This window comes from Panthera tigris, chromosome C2, assembly GCF_018350195.1.
Source record: "Panthera tigris isolate Pti1 chromosome C2, P.tigris_Pti1_mat1.1, whole genome shotgun sequence".
Lineage (NCBI taxonomy): Eukaryota > Metazoa > Chordata > Mammalia > Carnivora > Felidae > Panthera > Panthera tigris.
This window is the reverse complement of record NC_056668.1, coordinates 71,119,390-71,142,686: the sequence shown is the minus strand read 5'-3', so window position 1 is coordinate 71,142,686 and position 23,297 is coordinate 71,119,390. Positions and strand designations below refer to the sequence as shown.

At 38.2% G+C, this 23,297-nt stretch overlaps 1 protein-coding gene across 3 annotated transcripts in view; it reads left to right on the top strand.

Annotated features, from left to right (window-relative positions):
* TFRC (transferrin receptor) overlaps positions 1-22,110 on the top strand; it is a 52,607-nt gene extending 30,497 nt beyond the window's left edge. For all 3 annotated transcript variants that reach the window (XM_042956881.1, XM_007090942.3, XM_042956880.1), the window contains 16 exons: positions 1,198-1,411; positions 2,562-2,711; positions 2,887-2,989; positions 4,769-4,882; positions 5,813-5,911; positions 6,308-6,447; positions 9,043-9,200; positions 10,115-10,234; positions 11,330-11,415; positions 11,999-12,062; positions 13,684-13,751; positions 15,128-15,186; positions 15,399-15,480; positions 16,978-17,199; positions 18,315-18,455; positions 19,080-22,110. In XM_042956881.1, coding sequence (XP_042812815.1) covers positions 1,198-1,411; positions 2,562-2,711; positions 2,887-2,989; positions 4,769-4,882; positions 5,813-5,911; positions 6,308-6,447; positions 9,043-9,200; positions 10,115-10,234; positions 11,330-11,415; positions 11,999-12,062; positions 13,684-13,751; positions 15,128-15,186; positions 15,399-15,480; positions 16,978-17,199; positions 18,315-18,455; positions 19,080-19,322 — 2,063 coding nt within the window. In that variant the 3' untranslated portion in view covers positions 19,323-22,110. The remainder of the gene's footprint in view (positions 1-1,197; positions 1,412-2,561; positions 2,712-2,886; positions 2,990-4,768; positions 4,883-5,812; positions 5,912-6,307; positions 6,448-9,042; positions 9,201-10,114; positions 10,235-11,329; positions 11,416-11,998; positions 12,063-13,683; positions 13,752-15,127; positions 15,187-15,398; positions 15,481-16,977; positions 17,200-18,314; positions 18,456-19,079) is intronic.
* The last annotated feature ends 1,187 nt before the right edge of the window (positions 22,111-23,297 follow it).

Below are 23,297 nucleotides of genomic sequence, written 5' to 3'. Positions count from 1 at the left end.
CTATTCAAAACTTAAATGTTCCTTGGGAGTGACTCCAGGAAATCTGTTAATTCAGCCAAGCAAACATTTATTTTGTGCCTTTTTATGTGCCATTATGCTAGGCACTAGGAATACAACAACAATGACTAAGATTCTATGCCTGCCTTTGAGTTTGGCCTGGTGGAAGAAGAGAGACACATGAATCATTTCATTGTAATGTGCAAATGTTATACTAGAAATACACACAGGATATCTGTAGCATAGAAGCTTGGCCTAAGGATTTAAAGAAGGCTTCTGGGAAGAAAAGTTACCTATATTTTAAAAAGGTAACTATTTAGGGGCACCTCGCTGGCTCAGTCAGTAGAGCATGTGACTCTTGATCTCGGGGCCAAGAGTTCAAGCCCCAGGTTGGGTATAGAGATTACTTAAATAAATAAATAAACTTAAACACAATTAAAAGGCAAGTATTTAGAGTTACTATAAAGTTGACTCTTGAACAACATGGACTTGAACTGTGTGGGTCCACTTATATGCAGATTTTTAAAAATACGTATGTATATATTTATTTAATTTATTTTGAGAGAGAGCGAGAGTGAGTGGGGGGGCAGGGCAGAGAGAGGAGAGAGAGAATCCCAAGCAGGCTCTGCACTGCCAGCGCAGAGCCAGATGGAGGGCTTGAACCCACGAACCATGAGATCATGACCTGAGATGAAACCAAGAGTCGGACGCTTGACTGACTGAGCCACCCAGGTGCCCCTCAATAAATATATTGGAAAAGTTTTTGGAGATTTGTGACAATTTGAAAAACTTGCACACCAACTGTGTAGTGTAGAAATACTGAAAAAGATAAGAAAAAGATATTGTAAGAATGTGGCACATAACATATATAACATACAAATATGTGTTAATCAACTCTTTATGTTACCATAAGGCTTCCAGTCAACTGTAGGTTATTAGTAGTTAACGTTTTTGGAGAGTCAAAAGTTACATGCAGATTTTCTACTGTGTGGGGGTATACACCCCTAATCCCTGCATCGTTCAAGAGTCAACTGTATGATTTATTACATTGAATGGTTTAAAATATAAAAAAATTGACATTCATTACTTACTTTCCAACTGCTTACAATTTGATTAAAGCCAGTATTTTCAAGGCTTAGCTGAAAATATTAACAGTTCCTATAGGAATATATTGTCAGTTCTGAAACTTTTTATCCATAGGATTTATGATTGGCTACTTGGGCTATTGTAAACGTGTAGAAGCAAAGTCTGAATGTGAGAGACCAGCAGGAACAGAGTCTCTGGAGGTAGAGGGAACCGAACCTTCAGAAACAGAAGAGTACTTTCCTGAAGCACCTTCTCACTTATTTTGGTCGGACCTCAAAACAATGCTGTCAGAGAAACTGAGTAACACAGAGTTCACCAGCACCATCAGGTAAACTTGAGCTACTTCACAAATTTAATCTCAGTCCCTAACAAATACTGATTATTCAGAGCAGTGAAACAAAACAAACATGACAGTCTGGAGGAAAGACTTCTTACAGTAGGGGAGACTTCCCATGTTTAGCTGGAGGGTAAAGAATTAGTAAAGAATTCAAACTTGTTGGATGGGGAAAAAATTTTTGTGAGGACACTCCTTTTTCTTTAAAAAATTCAGAGGTCTTTGATCTTTTTGTCATCTGGTCTTTTAAGCTTGTTGCCTGCTGTCAGACTTTCTTTGCTTTGATTTTCATCTCAACCCCTTGTAAGGCACACTGAGCTTTGCTACCATCAACAAGGGCATCAGTAGCCTTTTTTATTCTTTAGATCAGGACTAACTTGACTGCCCGACTTGATATAGAGACGTATCATGCCTCTAGTATTCGTGATTTCTTCTGGTTCTCATTAATCCATATAGCCTTAGAAGTGTCCTTAAGGTTTCTGTCCTTCGATTTTGAAGACCTTCCTTAGACACATACATAACGCTGTGTAAAGAACGTATTCATCGTTTACTTATTAGCTGGCTTCCAGTAGTTATAGTGGTACAATGATTCTCTTAGTCTTAGATGAGGAATTTTGGCATTTTTACTTCATCTAATGAATACTTTTGTATATACTGTATACCAGGCATTACGGATAACGTAAGAGTGTAGTCTACCAAACAAAAATCAAATAACTAATATGATGTATATATATTTACAGTGAGACATAGGAGATCAGAACAAGGAGTAGTTTTGCTTCAAAGGTGAAAATTAAAGCTGTACATCTTGAGTTCACCAACAGTAATACTTTGATTTTGCTTACTCATTTCCCCTAAAATTACCCTAAGCACATATATGTGTTAAGATGGGGCTCTTGATGGAGTACTATACATTGGATTCAGAGGTTGGATAAAGCTAAAGTCATAAATTCCTTTAGACATTGGGCATAATTTTTTTTCTTCTAAGTTTGTCTCTAGTCAACCTTGAAATTTGGGGTCATAGTTAACTTATCTTAGCTATGATGAATAGTATTGAGTTATTTTAAAACAATTTTCTTGATATTTCAGTTCATTGTTTATTTTAAATTAAATTTTAGTTCATGTAACAGTGACTTTTTTCCTCTAGGCAGCTGAATGAAAATTCATATTTCCCTCGTGAGGCTGGATCTCAAAAAGATGAAAGCCTTGCCTTTTTCATTGAGAACCGATTCCGTGAGCTTCAACTTAGCAAAGCCTGGCATGATGAACATTTTGTTAAGGTTCAGGTCAAAGGCAGGTATGTTGAAAGATGGTAAACTTATTTTCTGGAAGTAGCTATTTTCAGGTGTGCTAATACAGCAAAGACTTTCAGAATAAATAATGCAAATCAGATGCTAAATGTACTAAAGCCATTTTTTCCCCAAGGCTGTCCTTAGCTTCAGCTTCATTTTAACTTAATCTTTTTTTGCCAGTGCTTCAAACTCAGTGACCATAGTGGGCACAAACAGTGGCATGGTATACCTGGTGGAGAGTCCAGAGGGCTATGTGGCATACAGTAAAGCAGCGACAGTTACTGTAAGTAAGGCGAAACGGTGCATGAGATGGTCTCCCCTGTTGAAGAGCTCAGAAACTCATTGTCGTTACCTTTCTTAGGAATTTTGGTATAAATTTATTTTTTAAAATGTAACTGATCGTGAGATATTCTTATTCTCAGCCATCCTATGCCACAGTGAAAGTAAAATCCTAGGTCTTCTTTCAGGATGGCAAGGCTCTAAGTAATCCTACTGCTCTCTTCCTCTTGCACTCTGCCAGCCACTCCAGCCTCCCCAGTGTTCCTAAACCACTCAAATGCAGGCATGCTTCCACCTCAAGGCTTTTATAAAACTCCCTTTCCTTCTGCGGGCCCATCTTCCCCTGAATACCAATATGGCCTGTTCCCTCCTTTTGTGCAAGTGTCTTTTCCAGTGTTACCTCCTTAGGGAAGTCTTCCTTGATTATCTTGTTAAAAATGGCCCTCCTCCAATCACTTCCCTTTATCCGCTTTATTTTTCTTACTGGTACTTACACCCCTGACATTACTCATTTGTTTCCACACTAGAATGAAAGCTACATGCAGGGCTAGAGGTTGGCTTCATTTACTGCTGTGTCATAGAGCCTTGGACAGTGCCTGACAGATGGTGTTTGTTGAGTGAATGTGTGTATCAAGATTCCACTTTATGGGGGCGCCTGGGTGGCTCAGTCAGTTAAGCGGCCGACTTCGGCTCAGGTCATGATCTCATGGTCCGTGAGTTCGAGCCCCGCATCGGGCTCTGTGCTGACAGCTCAGAGCCTGGAGCCTGTTTCAGATTCTGTGTCTCCCTCTCTCTGACCCTCCCCTGTTCATGCTGTGTCTCTCCCTGTCTCAAAAATAAATAATAAAAATGTTAAAAAAAAAAAAGATTCCACTTTATGTGGGGACAGATATAAGTAACGATCTTGGCTGGAGTCCAGTCTTAGCTTGAATCTTTAATTTAGGCAAATATGGCCAAACTACTGCAGAAATTTAAAAAACAGTTGATAGATCTACCTAGGTTTTTCAGGTTTTAAAAAACAAATGTTTGTATGTCAGGGGTCTATTTACTGGATGCCTTTCAAGCCAGATGAAGTTTTACCTGTGCTATATCACTTTCCCTGACTACCTATAACCTGGGGGTTTGGAGGTGGGTACACTGTTCTGTCAGAAACATTGAAGGTTTTAGTTCACCTGCAAGCTTTCTATATTTAGGTTATTTGGTTGTCAGGATCAGTTTATATAGCTCTATTAATAGTTTAGGAATATTATGAGACAGCTTTTATAAACATCTAAAAATTGATCTATGCAAGGCACTTTATTGTGATAGATAGTGTTTAACAATTTTCATAGAGATTTCTTATCAGAACTTTCCGTTAAGACCTATTTTTATGTATGTCCTCAATTATCTAGCATTCATGTGTTAGGAACTTTATGTAATTGGTGCAGCCAGGGCTAGCCTACAGTATTTATATTGGTATATGTCTCTTTGTTTATCATATTCTGTTAGCCTTTCTCTCCCCACACAATATTGGAAGCAATGTAAAAGAGATTAAATGTCAAGAGCAATGCAAATTAGATTCAAGGCAGCATGTGATGATGCAAGATGTGACTATAGGAGGCCAGAGTTTTGATTCACTCCTAATAACTGACTAGTTTGACTAGAATTCTTACATCCTTTTAGGCTTTGGCCTCCTTTTATCTCTGTTTTCTCTATTGGGTTTGATCTGTAAAACTATCCTCTCTCAGACTCTACGGCTGTTCTAATACCGTAATGCTCATTAAATCTCATGTTTTTATTCTAGGGTAGACTGGTCCATGCTAATTTTGGCACTAAAAAAGACTTTGAGAATTTAAACTCTCCTGTGAATGGATCTTTAGTGATTGTTAGAGCAGGGAAAATCACTTTTGCTGAAAAGGTGAGTATAAGTTATTAAATACACTGGTATCATACTATTCTTCCTTTAAGTGGTATCATTGATTATTTTTTTTCACATTCTGGAAACCATCAGTCTTAAACTCTCATACCTAATAATATACTTGAATTTATTTTATATTTACTTATTTTTTAATGTTTATTTAATTTTGAGAGAAAGAGAGACAGAGCTCAAGCAGGGAGGAGCAGAGAGAGAGAGGGAGACACAGAATCAGAAGCAGGCTCCAGGCTCTAAGCTGTCAGCACAGAGCCCAGTGCGGGGCTCGAACTCACGGACTAGGAGATTATGACCTGAGCCGAAGTCGGACCCTTAACTTACTGAGCCACCTAGGCACCCCTAAACTTGAATTTATTAAAGTATTCAACAAACCAAATAAGTTCTAATTATCTAAACTGTAGGATACTTCCAGAACTATGGCATAGCCACTTGGAGTATTCTGTAGTCATTGTCTTTCGGTGACAATGAGGTAATCAGAAATGCTTCAGTGAAAGCAGTTTAAATTTAAAATAACAATATTCTGTTGTTACATAGAATTGCTAAATTATTGTTAAATTAAGGTGCTTTGTTAAGTTCTATATAACCAAATTTTATGTATATATGGAATATATACGTATAACTATGTTTTTTGAAGAAGAAAATTGAAAGTCAAACCTACGTAATAAGGGCCTAGAATGGAACATACTAAAAGACAGTGGTTGTGTTAGATGGGTTTTTATTATTTCTCTTATCTTTGAAACTCTCTTAATGAGTTAGTTAAGGGAAGTATTTTTTCTCAACATGTAAGCTATTTGCAACATTTGGGAGTTTCAGTGCAGTCCTCTGTAACCTTTTGTCTTAGCATAAAGCCCAACACTATTCTTCTAACTTTGTGATTACATCTTCACCTTCTGACCTTTACATGTTTTTCTTTAGGTTGCAAATGCTGAAAGCTTCAATGCAATTGGTGTCTTGATATACATGGACCAGGCTAAATTTCCCATTACTAATGCAGAGATTCCATTCTTTGGACATGTGAGTTCTTATTTCTTACGTAAATGAGTTTTTGGGTTCTACAAATTGTTGCTGGATTCCATCTGCATTAGTAGAAGTGTAACATGCCTTCCTTATTAAATACCCCCTTTTTTTTTTTTTTCTGGGAGGGTCTTAGCAGTAACAAGAAAATGGATTATGGGACTTTGAGACTTAGTTATTATTGCTAACATTACCTTTTCAATAGTGTCTTGAATTGAGATTTGGCATATGCCATTGCCATATAAAAACAATAGTCACATATTTTAGAGCCACTCAGACCTTCATGGTTTGAGTTGCTAAACTAAATTTAGGCTATACCCTCATACTGAGTCTGAATCTTCTAAGGATTTCTTGAATAAATGTCTGACAGAGCACATTACTTTTTTGTTTAACTAGGCCCATCTGGGAACAGGTGACCCATATACACCTGGATTCCCTTCTTTCAATCATACTCAGTTTCCACCATCGCAGTCATCAGGATTGCCGAATATACCTGTCCAAACAATCTCCAGAGCCACTGCAGAAAAGTTGTTTGGGTAAGTTCTTATTTGAAAATTGTCTTTTTTGAGAACTGGTTTTATGAGTAGAAAGGAATAATAATCTCCTTAAGTTACTTTGATAACATTTTATTATTTATTTATTTTTAAAGTTATTTTGTTGGGCGCCTGGGTGGCTCAGTTAGTTGAGCATCCGACTTCGGCTCAGGTTATGATCTCCGGGTCTGTGAGTTGGAGCCCTGCGTTGGGCTCTGTGCTGACAGCTCAGAGCCTGGAGCCTGCTTCCGATTCTGTGTCTCCCCCTCTCTCTGCCCCTCCACCACTCATACTCTGTCTGTCTCTCTCAAAAACTAAATAAACATTAAAAAAAAAAAAAAAAAAAAAAGGGTTACTTTGTTTTTGAGAGAGAGAGAGAGTGCGCATGAGCAGGGGAGGGGCAGAAAGAGGGAGAGATAGAGAATCCCAAGCAGGCTCCACCCTGTCAGCACAAAACATGATGTAAGGTTTGAACTCACAAACCATGAGATCATAACCTGAGCCAAAATCAAGAGTCAGACGCTTAAAAGTCGCCTCAATTTGATAGCATTTTAGATAATTGGCTGTAGTTTTCCATATTTGGCATCTCGTGGGGTGGATAGCTCTTATGCTGGTGTAGATAAACATGAAGTTTTTCCTCCATAAAGTGATATTAATAATTAGACATTGGATTTACAAACTCTGCAAGTCCTTGTTCAATTTACCCAGTGAATTCCTTGTGTACTATTCCTGGCATAGCTTCTCCTTGAGGACTTCCTGAGGTAAAGCACTTTGTTGCCCTTGGCAACCTATTCAGTTATTGGAAAAGAGCTGTTAGAATTCATGTTGAACTGAAATCTTATTCCCTGTAACACCGATTAGTTCTAGATTTTCTTCTTAGCAACAACAGTTCAAGTTTTCTTGTCTATAATGGAATATCTTCAGTTCTCATGACAGTTTCCAGATGCTTTACAGTCATGATTAGTCCTGGATATCCTCCCTAATGTATTAGTATCTGTCTTTAAAAATAGAACCCCGTCTGATTAGAGTACATGTCATTAGTTTTTATCTTGATCTAGACATACTTCCCACCTGGTATTGGTATAGAATGTAGATCTGGTCTCAGACACTTAGATTTTCTGTGTGATGTAGAACAAGTTACTCTAACCCCACTGATCTTGTTTCTTTCACTTAATTGGATAGCTAAAATATAATCTACTTAGCAGGGTGACTGATTTCAAATGAAGAGCATTTACATGTAAGGACACATGTGTAACACCATGTGACTATTAACCATGCTATCTACGAACATTTTTTTTTTTTTTAACGTTTATTTATTTTTGAGACAGAGAGAGACAAAGCATGAACGGGGGAGGGTCAGAGAGAGAGGGAGACACAGAATCTGAAACAGGCTCCAGGCTCTGAGCGGTCAGCACAAAGCCCGACGGGGGGCTTGAACTCATGGACTGCGAGATCATGACCTGAGCCGAAGTCGGCCACTTAACCGACTGAGCCACCCAGGTGCCCCCGAACATTTTTTTTTAAATTTATTTATTTAGAGAGAGTAGTGCTCATGCGCGGGGAGGGGCAGAGAGAGAGGGAGAGAGAGAGAGAGGGAGAGAGAGAATCCCAAGTGGGCTCTATGCTATTAGCGTAGAGGCTGACATAGGGCTCCATCCCATAAACAATGAGATGACCTGAGCAGAGATCAAGAGTCGGACGCTTAATCGACTGAGCCACCCAGGCATCCCATGAAGCATTTTAAAAATGGTGATTTTTTATTGACTTATACCAAACTTCGAATCAGATCATTCTTACCTCCACCTACAGGTCTTCCCTAACCTGTGAAGCCAGCTCCCTTCCCTGTCTTATCCTTGTGTAGTGTGGGGTAATCATGTTTTGACATTTATGTAAATAGAGCAGTCATTGGGTAACATGAGGAATTAGACAGGGGAAGATACGTAACTATCAGCAGCATGAAAATATACTTTTATAATTATGATAAGAATGTATAGGGGCACCTGGGTGGCTCAGTCAGTTAAGTTCCGGCTTCAGCTCAGGTTATGATCTCGCGGTTCGTGAGCTCGAGCCCCACGTTGGGCTCTGTGCTGACAGCTCAGAGCCTGGAGCCTGCTTCGGATTCTGCATCTCCTCCTCTCTCTCTGCCCCTCCCCTGCTCATGCTCTGTCTCTATCTCTCAAGAATAAATTAAAAAAAAAAAAAAAAAGAATGTATACTAGTTAGTGTAGAGAGTCAGGAAACATGGGAATATACTCATGGGTTTTTATGTCAGAACTTCATTCTGAGTCCATCTTGGTATCTACTTCACATGTAAATGATAGCTGTGTCTCTGGCAGAAAGGCACATTTCAGATGAGGATAGGTACAGAAATTTTTTTAAAACATTGTTTAAACCAGGAGATAACTGATGATTTTCAGATGATTGCCTACAGATCGGAGTAAGACACAAATGGTTAGCCACCAGGGAGTAAATTTTGTATATGTTTTCTTTATATGTCCTCTTAGCCTAAAACTTCACTGGAGAGTAAGGAAGATTGATTTTGTAAACCTAAGGGAAGCCATAATAATCAGAACTCTAATGTCTGTTTTCTACTTCTAGAAATATGGAAGGAGACTGTCCTTCTGCTTGGGAAACAGACTCCTCCTGTAGGCTGGAAACCTCACAGAACTGGAATGTGAAGCTCACTGTGAACAACGTGCTGAAAGAGATAAGAATTTTTAACGTGTTTGGAGTTATTAAAGGTTTTGAAGAACCTGGTAAAGACCCTTGGTTTTTTGTTTTGTTTTTTTTCTTTTGTTTGTTAGTTTGTTTCTGTTTTCCTAGTTCATAAAGAATGTGGCCAGAAGAGAGTGCAGGAAGGCTGGCTTTGGCTTGGTTTTGTGGAGTGTTCTGGTCTGTCCTACAGTGAACTGTTTAGGTGTCAGTTTTATTGGGAGGTAATAAGGCCCTAGGAAATTAATTTGTCAAAATTTGACCACTGTGACTAGAGAATCTCTTTCAAGTTATTGAATATGTCATCAGTAAGCAAACTACTTCTTAAGGGGGCAGATAAACACTTTGCAGGACATACAGTCTCTGTTGCAGCTACTTACTTAACTCTGACTAGCTGACTATGCTGACGCTGACGTTGTAGCATGAAAACAGCTGTAACCAATACATAATGAATGGGCATGTGGGCTGTGGTTTATTGATTGGTCCTTGAAATACGCAGTCTATCTATTTAAGTAGAATCTAATAGTCATGTAATTTAGTAAGGAAAGCCCTTGGACTTTGGTTGCTTATTAACCAATTAAGTAGAAGTAGTCAATACAATCTATCTATTTAAGTAGAATCTAAGAGTCATGTCATTTAGTAAGGAAAGCCCTTGGACTTGGTCGCTGATTAAACAATTAAGTAGTACAAATTAGTAGTCGATAAGTAAACTTAACTGGTAATGTGGAAAAGAGTAATAATACTAACAAGGAAAAAGAGATTAGTATTGTCATGTAAATTTTTAATTCCTAGAATCCTAAGTCAGCTATGAAGAAAGGTTCTCTTATCCTTAATGCATATATTGCATTTTTATCCTTCTTACAAACATGCTTATTCTAGAGTTTAAAGCTCAGTATTAAAAACAGTTTAAAAGCTGATTGTGTAATTTATCTTTTTTTTTTTTTTTTTTTTTTTAAAGATCGCTATGTTGTAGTAGGGGCTCAGAGGGATGCCTGGGGTCCTGGAGCTGCAAAGTCTAGCGTAGGAACAGCTCTCCTCTTGGAACTTGCACGGATACTCTCTGATATGGTCTTAAAAGGTAGAGTACAAATTGTGAGGACCCTTGAATATCTATTTGCTATATATAGTTCTAAATACTATATGCTTTCTCACTTTGGCCCATATTATTGTGGTTCACTTGTGCTGGACTCTGAGTTTGAGCACAAAAGCAGATCATCTTTTGTTGGATCTGTCTTTGACTTTGAAACAGCTTTCCATGCAGTGTCTTTGCACTGGGAATCAACTTTGATGAGACACTCAAAAAGTGTTGTACTGGACCCTAGCTCTTAGTCTGACATATTCAGAATGACATGGCTAATCTAGCGTGGTCCCTAAGAAATCTATTTTAAAGCAAGCAGTGGCAGACCTCTGTACTAAGTTTCTATAATTTTGGTATAAAATTATAATATGTAACTTGATGTGTTATGTTTATAGGCATAATACTGGATATGTTTTTATATATTTATAATATATAAACACTTTCAAGCCTTTCTCCCTTGGTATTTGCCGCTCCTCTACACACACCCACACACACATACAAACCCCTATCACATTCTTGAATCCTTGGGCCATGGGTAAGTTGCAGTGCTTATTAACTTTTGTGGAAAAGTACATAATACAGAAAAATGCATACCCAGGAAAAGGGGAGGTTTGGAGGGGAGCTGTCATTAATGTAATTTCTCTGTAAACTTTTTCATAACTTAAATTTGTAAGTATTTACTCTGTTTGGTAATAATTGTAAAGTAACCCTATGTTTTCAGTGACTGACTTCTATGCAGATTCTTTTCAGAGAAGAGACACATTGTAGTTACACTGCGATTTCAAGTATCTCTTGGTGCAGAATTTTAGGGGGGCTCAAAGAATGGAGTTGAAACAAAAGTGACTTCCTGTAAAAACTGGTCTCTACTATGTGTTTGAAATCTTATTTGCAAATGTTCTCTTCTTTTTTTGTAGATTACCTTTAAAATTTATTCTTATTTTTTTTTTTTTTTTGTTCTTTCACCTGGGGCCTCAAAAGGGAAAGAAATATTTTTGAATCTGCTGTCTTGAGTTAGAAATTTCTGATTTCATCTGAAGTCAGTTGCCTACCTATAACCTTTCCCAAGATAAAATTAACTTTTTTGCTATCTTTTAGGTGGCTTTAAACCCAGCAGAAGCATTGTCTTTGCCAGCTGGAGTGCTGGAGACTTCGGAGCTGTTGGTGCCACTGAATGGCTAGAGGTATTATTTGTATAACACTCATACCCAGAATGGGCACCTGAACTTGCCCTTGGCTTCATTTGTCCTCCAGAAACCAGACTCTTTTAGATTTGATTACAGTTGATCCTGAACAAGACAGGTTTGAACTGTGCAGGTCCACTTATAGTGGATTTTTTTTTTTTTTTTAATAAATGCAGACTAGTCCTTTAAAAAAGTATAGTAATGGCCCTCTAAATGCATTTTCTCTTATGATTTTTTTAACATTTTCTTTTCTCTAGGTTACTTTATTGTAAGTACAATATGTAATACATATACAAAATATGTGTTATCTATTTATGTTATTGGTAAGGCTTATGGTCAACAGTAAGCTATTAGTAGGACAGTTTTCAGGAGGTCAGAAGTTACATGTGGATTTTCAAGTGCATAGTGGGGGTGGTCATCATCCCTAACCTCCCACGTTAGGGAAGTCAACTGTATATCATTTTTGCCTTTGTATATTTAGCATTAATAGACTCTAAATTTAAAAAGAAGTCCCTAATAATAGCTACTCTATGTGACAGGTTAATACATATTAGTACATTTAGTATTTTTCCATCTCTTCTAGGGATATCTTTCCTCCTTGCATTTAAAGGCTTTCACTTACATTAATCTGGACAAAGCTGTTCTTGGTAAGTATCCTTTTCATCAGCTGTTAATGAATTCAGATAAACTACTTACAAAACAGAAGAAAGCTGGGGCAAGCGGGTGGCTCAGTTGGTTAAGCGTCCAACTTTTGATTTCGGCTCAGGTCATGATCTTATGGTTTCTGAGTTTAAGCCCCAAGTCATGCTCCACACTGGCTGTGCAGAGCCTGCTTGAGATTCTCTTACCCTCTGCCCTTCTGCTGCTTGTGAGCTTGCGCTCTCTCTGTCTCAAAGAAAAAAATAAAACTCCAAGAAACAAACCAGAAGAAAGCTTTTTTTTTTTTTTAATGTTCATTTATTTTTGAGACAGAGACAGAGCATGGATGGGGAGGGTTAGAGAGGGGGAGACACAGAATGTGAAGCAGGCTCCAGGCTCCAAGCTGTCAGCACAGAGCCCAATGCGGGGCTCGAACTCCCGGACTGTGAGATCATGACCTGAGCCGAGGTCAGATGCTCAACCGACTGAGCCACCCAGGTGCCTCCAGGAGAAGGCTTTCTAAAGCAACACTTGTCTTTTTTTTTTTTTTTTTTTTACAATTCACATTGTCCATTCCCTGATCAAAAGACTAACTTTGCTTTCTGTTAGTAGTCCATTAAATTATAAAATAGGTGCAGATTGCCTTGTCTAATGCAGTCATTCTCATTGTGGTCCTCAATCAGCAGCATTAAGATCACCTGGGAACTGTTAGCAGTGTAAAATTTCAGGCCCTACCCAGACTTTTCCACTTAGAAACTGGAACATAAATCCAGCAGGCTATGTTTTAACAAGCACTCCAGGTGATTCTGATAAGCTAAAGTCTGAGAACCACTAGTCTGGACTATATTTTAGACCAGAAGGAACTCAACTGTACAATATAGAGTGATACTTCTATAGACTAATTCACATCTTGCTAGATTGTGGTATCACAAATAGAAATACCAGATAAACTAGTTCTGAAAGAGTTTGAATGTTAGTAAAGGTACAGATGTAGTCAGTGGATGAACTGACAATAGTAGAATATCTCATTTGAAAGAAAAAGGAAGGAATTTGATCTAAACCTTGGGGCACCTGGGTAGCTCAGTCAGTTGGGTGTCTGACTCTTGACTTCAGTTCAGGTCATGGTCTCCTGGTTCATGGGATTGAGCCCTGTGTCAGGCTGTCAGTGCTGTCAGCTTGGAGCCTGCTTGGAATTCTGTCTCCCTCTCTCTCTGTCCCTCCCCTACTTGTGCACGCATATGCATTCAATCTCTCAAAATATTTTTTAAAAATTGAACTAAACCTTTATTAGATGAGTTGTCATTGCCATCTTACCTATACAGCAGAATGTATGGAATATAGCAAGAGTAGCTAGCAGGTAATTGCCCTTAGATAGGTAAACTGAAAAAGTACCAAGAAACAGATCGTTAACATATGCAAACTCAGGAGAAAGATCTTCAATTAGAGTTAGCATTTACTAAAGAACTTGACTCTTAAATCACTTTGTCTACTTCTTGAAGAGTATAGTCCTATTTGCCACTGATCTAGGTTAATGTCTTCCTTTTTTGTCAAGTACTTTTAGTTGTTGAAGTAGCCATGTAAAAATCACTTGACTAGAGAAGAAGCAATGTTTAAATAATCTCTTTGCAGGTACCAGCAACTTCAAGGTTTCTGCCAGTCCACTGTTGTATTCGCTTATTGAGAAGATGATGAAAGATGTGAGTGTATACCTAATTACAAAATCTATAACTTAATTTTCTCATCTAATTTACGTAAAGTGAAAAGCATTGATGTTTAAACAATCATCATAAATAACCAAGTACAGGAATTTAGAATAAATTCTATAGTAGCATTATTTAGGTCATGCTCTTAGCTTATTTGCTCTCAGTCTATTGAACTGTGTGAGGTGAGGGTAAACTGCCCACTGGGGGTTGTCTACAGAGTCCTAATGCTAAGGAAGCTTTAAAAAAAATTTTTTTTTTAATGTTTATTTATTTTTGAGACAGAGAGAGATGGAGCATGAACGGGGGAGGGCCAGAGAGAGAGGGAGACACAGAATCTGAAGCAGGCTCCAGGCTCTGAGCTGCCAGCACAGAGCCTGACGCGGGGCTCGAACTCACGGACGTGAGATCATGACCTGAGCCAAAGTCGGACGCTCAACCGACTGAGCCACCCAGGTGCAAGGAAGCTTTAAATGAACTTGAGAATGCCTAGCTGGCTCAGTTGGTAGAGCATGTGACCCTTGATCTCGGGATTGTGAGTTCAAGCCCCATGTTGGGTATGGCTTTAATTTTAAAAAATTAAAAATATGGGGCACCTGGGTGGCTCAGTTGGTTAAGCGACTGATTTCAGCTCAGGTCATGATCTAACAGTTTGTGAATTTGAGCCCCACGTCAGACTCTGTGCTGACAGCTCAGAGCTTAGAGCCTGCTTCAGATTCTGTGTCTCCCTCTCTCTGCCCCTCCCCCCACTCAAGCTCTGCGTCTCTCTCAAAAATAAATATTTAAAAAAATTAATGAACTATACCTAATACTTAAATAAGAAGGCCAGATGAAATATTCACTGGGTAAAAACAGACATGCAAATGACCGTGGTTTTGCAATAGGAAGGAATAAGATTTGGCTAATGGGCTTAGAGGCCATATATTGGAATCATTAAAGATGGAGGAAACAAGGGTCAGAGAACTTGGCCTTGATCCTATGGGAAACTAGGAATTGCTATCGAGTTTCCAGCAAGGCAGTAGTAATGTGCAGATTAGGCTGTAGTAGTATAAAATGTGCTAGAAGGAAAAAGCCAGAAATACGGTAGGCATCGTGAAGGCTAGAAAGGGCTTTTAAAACTGTGCCACCTTTAAAATGGTTAAAGGAGGAAAACATTTTTTCTCTTGCTGTAACTAAAGGAACTGGCAGCATGAGCGTAGGAGGAATAACTTTAGAAATTGGAGATTGTTTTAGCTGTCTTAAATTTTTTTCAAGAAGAAACAATAAAATTTTTTTTTATAACTGTTTACAGATCGAAGTATGTTTGTGACTAGCCTGAATGACTGTGTGCAGAAAGATTCATTTTAGTGACAAATTAATTTTTCCTTTTATAGGTGAAACACCCAGTTACTGGGCAGTCTCTTTATCGGGACAGCAATTGGATCAACAAAGTGTAAGTTGAGAAAAGTGAATGAACAACTAGTAGAAAAGCAGAATCATCCAGTAGCCCCTGCTATGTTAGGTAGAGATCTAAACTTATCCTTGCAGTGAGCTTACCACCTATACAGTCATTTTAAGAATTTATTTGGGGATAGGGGTAGGGTTGCATGATAGCACAGGCTGTTCTTCAGAAAACCTAGAGACACATTCTTGCTTTCCTTGCAGTGAGAAATTTTCTTTGGATAATGCTGCTTTCCCTTTCCTTGCGTATTCTGGAATCCCAGCAGTTTCTTTCTGTTTTTGTGAGGTAAGTATGAAGACCTCTCAAGTTATATCTTAGCCCTTTCATCAGTTTTGAGACCAAATTTCCTAAAGTACTTGAAATGTTGTCAGAAGTTATACACCTGCAGTTATTACATGCTCCCTTATTATCAGTCTTAACGTGGAATTATTCTCAGCTTAATTAGCATTGGAATTTATTTGCTAAGCCATCTTCACTTAGGTGTGATGAGTTTTAATAACAAGGCTACCTACTGGACAGTGTGGGTATAGACTATTTCCACCAAATAGAAAGTTCAGCTGGACATTGCTATTCTTGATACCTGTCGAAATACGGTTCTAGATGTTTGTCCAAAGATGTTAATCTCCTAAACCAGGTACAAGGTTGTTATGACACAGAACTTTGAACTGACCAAACTGTAGGAAAGCAAGATTGGCCTGTTTCAGGAGTCGTCAGAAGGCCCTGAAAGCCACAATGAGTAAACAAAATGATGAAGGCTTCTGTGCTGAAGCTGGAAAGCCAGCCCCGTAGTGGGCTTTCCCAGGGCTGAAGAGATCCTGGAGTTAATGTAGGAGGTCAGGGTGGAAGCTGTTGACTTTGGCATCAAATTATTGATGCTCTGGAGGCCAGGTCCTCACAAGACTTCTTATCACTGAGTGTTTTGGCCTGGAACTAGGAGGGGAAAGGTTTGGAGCTAGGGAGTGATGTAAGATCTGGATTCAGAGATTAACATAGGTGGAACTCCCTTGACCTTCTGCTAGAACAGCAGTATGGATGGCATTGAAATAGCTGGTCACGGTATCTATTTAGTACATTAGGAAGAACTGGATGTCAGGTGCTACCGTTGTGGTTTATGGATGATTTCTTTTGACCTCCAGAAGGTTTCTTAAAAACTTCTTAGATGTCAAAAACCTAGCAGGTAATACAGAAGTGTATAGTCTGAAAGTAAATAATTGAGGTCAGATCAAAGGATTGGCAGTGAAATTGTCACCAAGGACAAAGATAGGGAATAGAGTTGAAAAAGTAGTTACTTAAATTGTCTAATCAAGGTGGGGAGAAGTTGTGAGCATCAGACATGTTTGTTAGAAAGGTAACATGTATGAATGGATCGAGTGCTGAATCATTAGGAAGAAGGTAAATTCACATCTAAGCGTGATGCTTTATATCAAAAGCACACTTCATACATGCTCTCTTCTTTCCTTATTTAATGAACCAAACTTCCCAGAGAAGAAAACAAGGATACAACCTCAAGAAATTCGGCTAGAAATCTTTTCAGGGTCTATGATGTGATGGGACAAAGATTCTATAGAATCTAGAAGAAAGTAGTCATTCAAGGAGTAGGTCAGATTCAGAGGAAATAACAAGAGTGATATTAAAGTAGTGGATGTGAGATAAAATTGGAGTAGGTATGTATTAGAAGCAAGGGATGAATTGCAACTGTTATCACCTTGAAGGGAAAATGAATGTGAGGCTCCTACTCTTATGACCCTCCTGTGAGTACATTAACCTAGCTTTGTTTTTCAGGACACAGATTATCCTTATTTGGGTACTACCATGGATGTCTATGAGAAACTCATTCAGAAAGTTCCTCAGTTGAACAAAATGGCACGTGCAGCAGCAGAAGTAGCTGGTCAGCTCATAATGAAACTTACCTATGATCTTGAATTGAACCTGAACTATGAGATGTATAATGACAAAATACTTTCATTTGTGAGGGATGTGAGCCGATTCAGAGCAGACATAAAAGTAAGTACTAATTAAAACCAGGTTCTTGTTGCTGAAATATCAAGCAATTATGATGTTTAGCTATTCCTGAGAAAGGACATGATGGGTAGCCAAAGTACATTTTAAGGGAACTGATATATCATTTTTCTTAGATTTTTAACTCATTTGAAAGTTGAGAGGTTGTGGGTTATAAATCTAGGATATACCACACTAGGTATTTCAGAGTCTAGAACTAGGTTAACTTTTGTTAAGGTATGTTAAGTTTTTGTAATTCCAAGCAACCTGTGAAGAGAATCCAGAGAATACAAAGATCTCAACCATGACTTTGAAACTATGAGTTTGGGCCATATATCATATATGCCTTTCAGGGATGTCACAGCTAGAGAGATAACACAGTCAGTAATTACAGTCCTACTTAGTGTTCATCCTACGTGCCTAGTATTCAGATACTTGATAAAACCAAATTAATAATGGGGCACCTGGTTGACTCATTTGGTAGAGTGTGTGCCTTGATCTCAGGGTTGTAAGTTCGAGCCTCACGTTGGGTGTAGAGATTACTTAAAAATAGAATCTTTTAAAAAATCAAATTAGTATTAATATGTGGCTTCTAACTGCTTTTATGGTACTAGAAGTCAATTTAACAGAGATCCCTTAAATGAAGCAAATCACTGATAAACAAATCTTAATGATTATGGCTTTCTTGAAACTTGAAACTAATTGTAACTGATCAGAAAGTGGCAATTGTGAGACAAATCACTAGACTCTGAAGTTCACTGAACCAAAATGTTTTCAAATTTTCCCCCATAGGGAAATTGAACTGGAAACAATATACTACACAGGATTATATATTAAGTTAATTATGTTAGATTTCTCCAGGAGGACGGCTTCCTTATGAGACTAAGAGTGGAAAATTGTGCCATCTCTTGGGCTCAGATATGAGCATACTACTCTATAGAGCTTGGGGCCTCCTGGGCAAGGTGCCTAAGTCTACCATTCTCTGCATCTTGAGCTTGTCCACGAGCCACCCCCTTTTACCAGAACCAACTCCCTTGCTATCACTAAATTAGAAAGGTATATAGTATAACATCCTTAGAAATACAACATCTACTAAAGAATGTAATGTCTCTCTGCTTCAGGAGATGGGTCTGAATCTACAGTGGCTGTATTCTGCTCGTGGAGACTTTTTCCGTGCCACCTCCAGACTGACAACAGATTATAGGAATGCTGAGAGAACAAACAGATTTATCATGAGGGACATCAATGACCGTATCATGAGAGTAAGTAAACTCCTAAAAATGGAAGAACTAAAGATTGTTAATTTTTAACTGGTGGGCCTTGCATTTCTAAAAAGCAGAGTAGTAACTCCAGGAGCCTAGCATCATTTGCTGCTTTAGAACTGAGCACAGATTTTTAACTCTTACTTATTAGCAAGATCTAGAACCAATATATCTAAACTGGAAGTCCAAGAGACATTTGTCCCAGTATTAACCTTTTTTAAGTTTTAAGAAACATTTTTAAGAAGGAATCATTAATGATTTTTAGCTATCATTTTCTCTGTATTCCTGTTCTCTAATTCAGCCCTTAACTGCTTCTATCTTAATCTGCCTGGAAGAGGCAGAAGACTCGATTACAGTAGAAGCTTGTAAATTTTCCATGTATATGCTTCAACTAAAAAAAACCAATATAATTAGAGTTCACTTTTACAAAAGGATTGACTATACAAAAGGATTGATTGATTATAGTTTTAATGTTAGAAGATAAGTAGCCTGGTTCTCCACATTGCTAAATTGGGGGAATTTTCACATTTCAAGTGAGAAAATGGCCGTTGTTTTACTGTGTCAGGCCCTTACACCAAAAGTCCCAGCACGGTGTAAGTTCTCATGTATGTTTTGTTTCCGTAGGTGGAATATCACTTCCTCTCACCCTATGTATCTCCGAGAGAGTCTCCTTTCCGACATATCTTTTGGGGCACTGGCTCTCACACTCTGTCAGCATTACTAGAGCATCTGAAGCTGCGCCAGGAAAAGATGAGTGCTTTTAATGAAACACTGTTTAGAAACCAGTTGGCTCTAACAACTTGGACTATTCAAGGGGCTGCAAATGCCCTCTCTGGTGACATTTGGGACATTGACAATGAGCTTTAAATGTGGTACCCATAACTTATATGAGAACAGCAGGGTAGTGTGATTTTTAGACTTGTGCTGGTTGTGCTAAATTTTTAGTAGGGCTACAAAACCTAATATTGTTAAAATTTTACCCAACCATCTTGGTACCACTAGATTTCTTTAGGCAGCAGCTTTTAATACAGGGTAGGTACCTGCACTTCAAGTTAAAGTGAATAACCACTTAAAAATGTTCATGATAGAATCTTTTCTCTGATTATCTCTAAAATTTTAAATGTGTTGTATGGTAACTGCCTCTTTCTTGTTAGAGTTATGACAGAGTCAGAACCAGTTACGTAAACTATTGCTCTAAATCCTAAGGACATGAACTGGTATCTTCTAAGTGGGAGGAGGGAGGTGGTGTCTCCTGGGGGCTGGAAGTGGTAGCTTAGTGGGATCCTCCACCTGCACTTGATGCTGGATAGGAGATACCAGGTTGTAAGACTTTATTCTCCAAATGAGATCTATGCCTTCCGTAAGGATTTAGCTGGTTTCCACATCCCTGAATGAAACAGTTAACTTTCAGAAGAGATGGGACTTGTTTTCTTGCCAGTGAGGTCTGAAACAGAGGTCCTTCCGCTGGATAAAGTGAGGTTCAACTGTTTATCACAGGAGTAAGGCCTTAATGTGTTAACCTCAAGATTATTTATGAAAAGAGGAGACCAGAAGCCAAAGACCTAGATTTTCTTTTCCTCTGCCCCTGCCCCATAAGCCTTTGTATTAGTTTTTTGTCGTCTTTGTGTTTCCCAAAGTATTTTGAAAGAAAACCAGCTTTAGGTGTTTAATTTCAAACTCAGTTTGTCAGACTTTAAAGAACACACTGCCAAATTTTGGCCAAAGTGTTAATTTTTTGGAAAAGCTTTCTATCATTTTGGCACTGAGATATTTATTGTTTATTTATCAGTGACAGAGTTCACTATAAATGGTGTTTTTTTTATAGAAGATAATTATCGGAAGCAGTGCCTTCCATAATTATGACAGTTATACTGTCGTTTTTTTTTTAATAAAAGCAGCATCTGCTAATAAAACCCAACAGATACTGGAAGTTTTGCATTTATGGTCAACACTTGAGGGTTTTAAAAAACGGCCACACGCCAAATAAAATTATAAAGCTAAATATTGGTGAAGAATTCAATTGAATTAGGAGTTGCTAATCAAGTTAGAATTTTAGTCAACCAGATAAAAATGGCAGTTCTTAAAGGGAAGGAATTGTGACCAAGTTATACATTAATGTCACTTAAAGGCTGTGATACTCATACATGTGAAATTTTACAGCTCAGTTTATCCAAGGTGTAACTTTAATTCGAATTTTGCAAAATTTCCAGTACCTTTGTCACAAACCTAACTCACATTATCGGGAGCAGTGTCTTCCATAATGTATAAAGAACAAGGTAGTTTTTGCCTACCACAGTGTCTATATCGGAGACAGTGATCTCCATATGTTACACTAAGGGTGTACGTAATTATCGGGAACAGTGTTTCCCATAATTTTCTTCATGCAATGACATCTTCAAAGCTTGAAGATCGTTAGTATCTAACATGTATTCCCAGCTCCCTATAATTCTCTTTTAGTTTTAGTTGCAGAAACATTTTATGGTCATTAAACATTTGGTGGGTGAATTCAACCACCATAAAATAAAATTACTTCATTCGAGAGTCTTTGTTTTTAAACCTAATGTAGTGTTTTATTATATTTGTGGTTTCTCCAGGTCTTCTGTTTAGTGGGATGGTAGTCCACATTTACAGTGTTTGCTGTTGACAAATGAATTTAACTTTATCCCCTTATTTGCATGTCATCTCCTGGAAACTTAGTTCACACAAGTTTGTATCCAGAATTGATCTTTTAGCTTAAATCAGGGGAAACTTGTATAGGAGACTCAGGGGGCTGGGGGAGTGAAATGTGTAGGGAAGCAAAGCTTGCAAAAGGATCCTTGATCATGTCTCCCTACCCGTTAGTATATGGTGGTTTTAAGTTAAACAGAGATGTGAACAAATAAGTTTGAAGCTACATGAGTAAAGACTTTATTTTCTAGTCCGCCATCATTATAAACCTGATAATCAGTTGTTTGTTATAGGGCAGTTCACCCTAAGAAACTGCCACCTAAGAAAAAGTCCATAGACTTAATGTCCCTTACCGAAGTTAACATAGGTCTAGATTATTACAGCCTCACTGAATTGTTTCACTGCTCACGGTCTGTTTAGTCTTCACGGTGTTTTATCTTGAACTGGTGTTTAGTGTAGCTAAGTGGAAAGGTCATAGCTGGGATTCCTGGTTTGGGTATCATGCTTTACCACACTTTAATGAAAGCTCAGTAACTTCAAGACATACTATGAATATGGGCATACATTTTACAGCAGTAGATCTCTTCAAATACCTCTTTTCTGTAGTGAGGATTGAGTTAGTTCTAATCAAAAAAGCCAGTAAGTGGTAAGAGGCGTAATATTCCTGAATGAAATGTGTATCTGACTAGTGACAACCTGCTGGACTTCAGATTTTGTCTGGTTATAGATATCAGGTGCATTTTGAAGGTAAAGGATAAATTAGCTCTATCATGATTCACTATTCTAGAACTTGCATGACCTTTACTGTGTTTCCTCTTTGAATGTTCTTGAAATTTTAGTTGGCTAAACATGGCTTATTAGACTTGCCAACCTACTGCTCATCGATATCTTTGTAAACAAATGATATGCCCTTATAATTGTGTCCAAACTGGTATGTGCAACAGTGTGGAAATTCTTTATCTGATTTAATAAAATGCTTGAACACGGAGTTGTCATTTTTTAAAAAATAGATTATATTGTTTTAGGGCATTTTTGGGTTCACAGCAAAATTGAGAGGAAAGTATAGAATTCCCATATACTCTCTGCCTGCTCACCCGTGGCCCAGCTTCCCCCACTATCAGCATCTCCCAGCAGAGTAGTACACATGTTACAATTGAACATATACATCGACATATCATTATCGCCGAAAGCCTATAGTTGACATTAAAGTCCACTCTCAGTGTTGTATATTTTGTGAGTTTGAACAAATCTATAATGAAACATATCCACCATTTATAATACAATACTGAATGGTTTTATTGTCTTGAAAGTCGTCTGTTCTGTGCCTCTTCATCTTCCTCTGCCTGATCTCTGGCAACCACTGATCTTTTTACAGTCCGTAGTTTTTGCCTTTTCCAGAATGTCACGTGGTTAGAATCATACAGTAGGCAGCCTCTTCAGATTGGCTTCTTTCACTTAGTAGTAATATGCACTTAAGGCTTGATAGCTCACTTTTTTAAAAGTTTATTTATTTTGAAAGAGTGTGCACGCAAGATAGAGAATGAGTGGGGGAGGGGAAGAGAGACGGAGGGACAGAATCCTAAGCAGAATCCTAACCAAGCTCAAACTCACCAACAGATCATAACCTGAGCCTAGCAAGATCGAGAGTCAGATGCTTAACTGACTGAGCTACCCAGGTGCCTGATAGCTCACTTCTTTCTAGTGCTCAATTTTATTCCATTGGATGTAACTTAGTTTATTTATCCATTTATCTACTGAAGGACCTCTTCATTGCTCCCAAATTTTGGCAACTATGAATAAAGCTGCTCTAAACAGTTTTTACGTGGGCAGGTTTTCAGTTCATTTGGGTAAAGACCAAGGAGTACAATTGCCGGATCATATGGAAATAGTATGCTTAGTTTTGTAAGAAATTTCCAAACTGTCTTCCAAAGTGGCTGTACGATGTGAATTCCTGTAGCAGTGAGTTCCTGTTGCTTCACATACTTGCCAGCATCTGGTGGTGTCCACTGTTTTGGATTTTGGCCATCCTAATAGGCGTGCGGTGATAATCTTGTTTTGATTTCCCTTTGTCCAATGACATGATGTTAAGCATCTTCGTATATGCTTATTTATCAGCGTATATCTTTGGTGGGGTGTCTGTTCAGATCTTTTGCCCCTTTTTCTATTGGGTTGTTC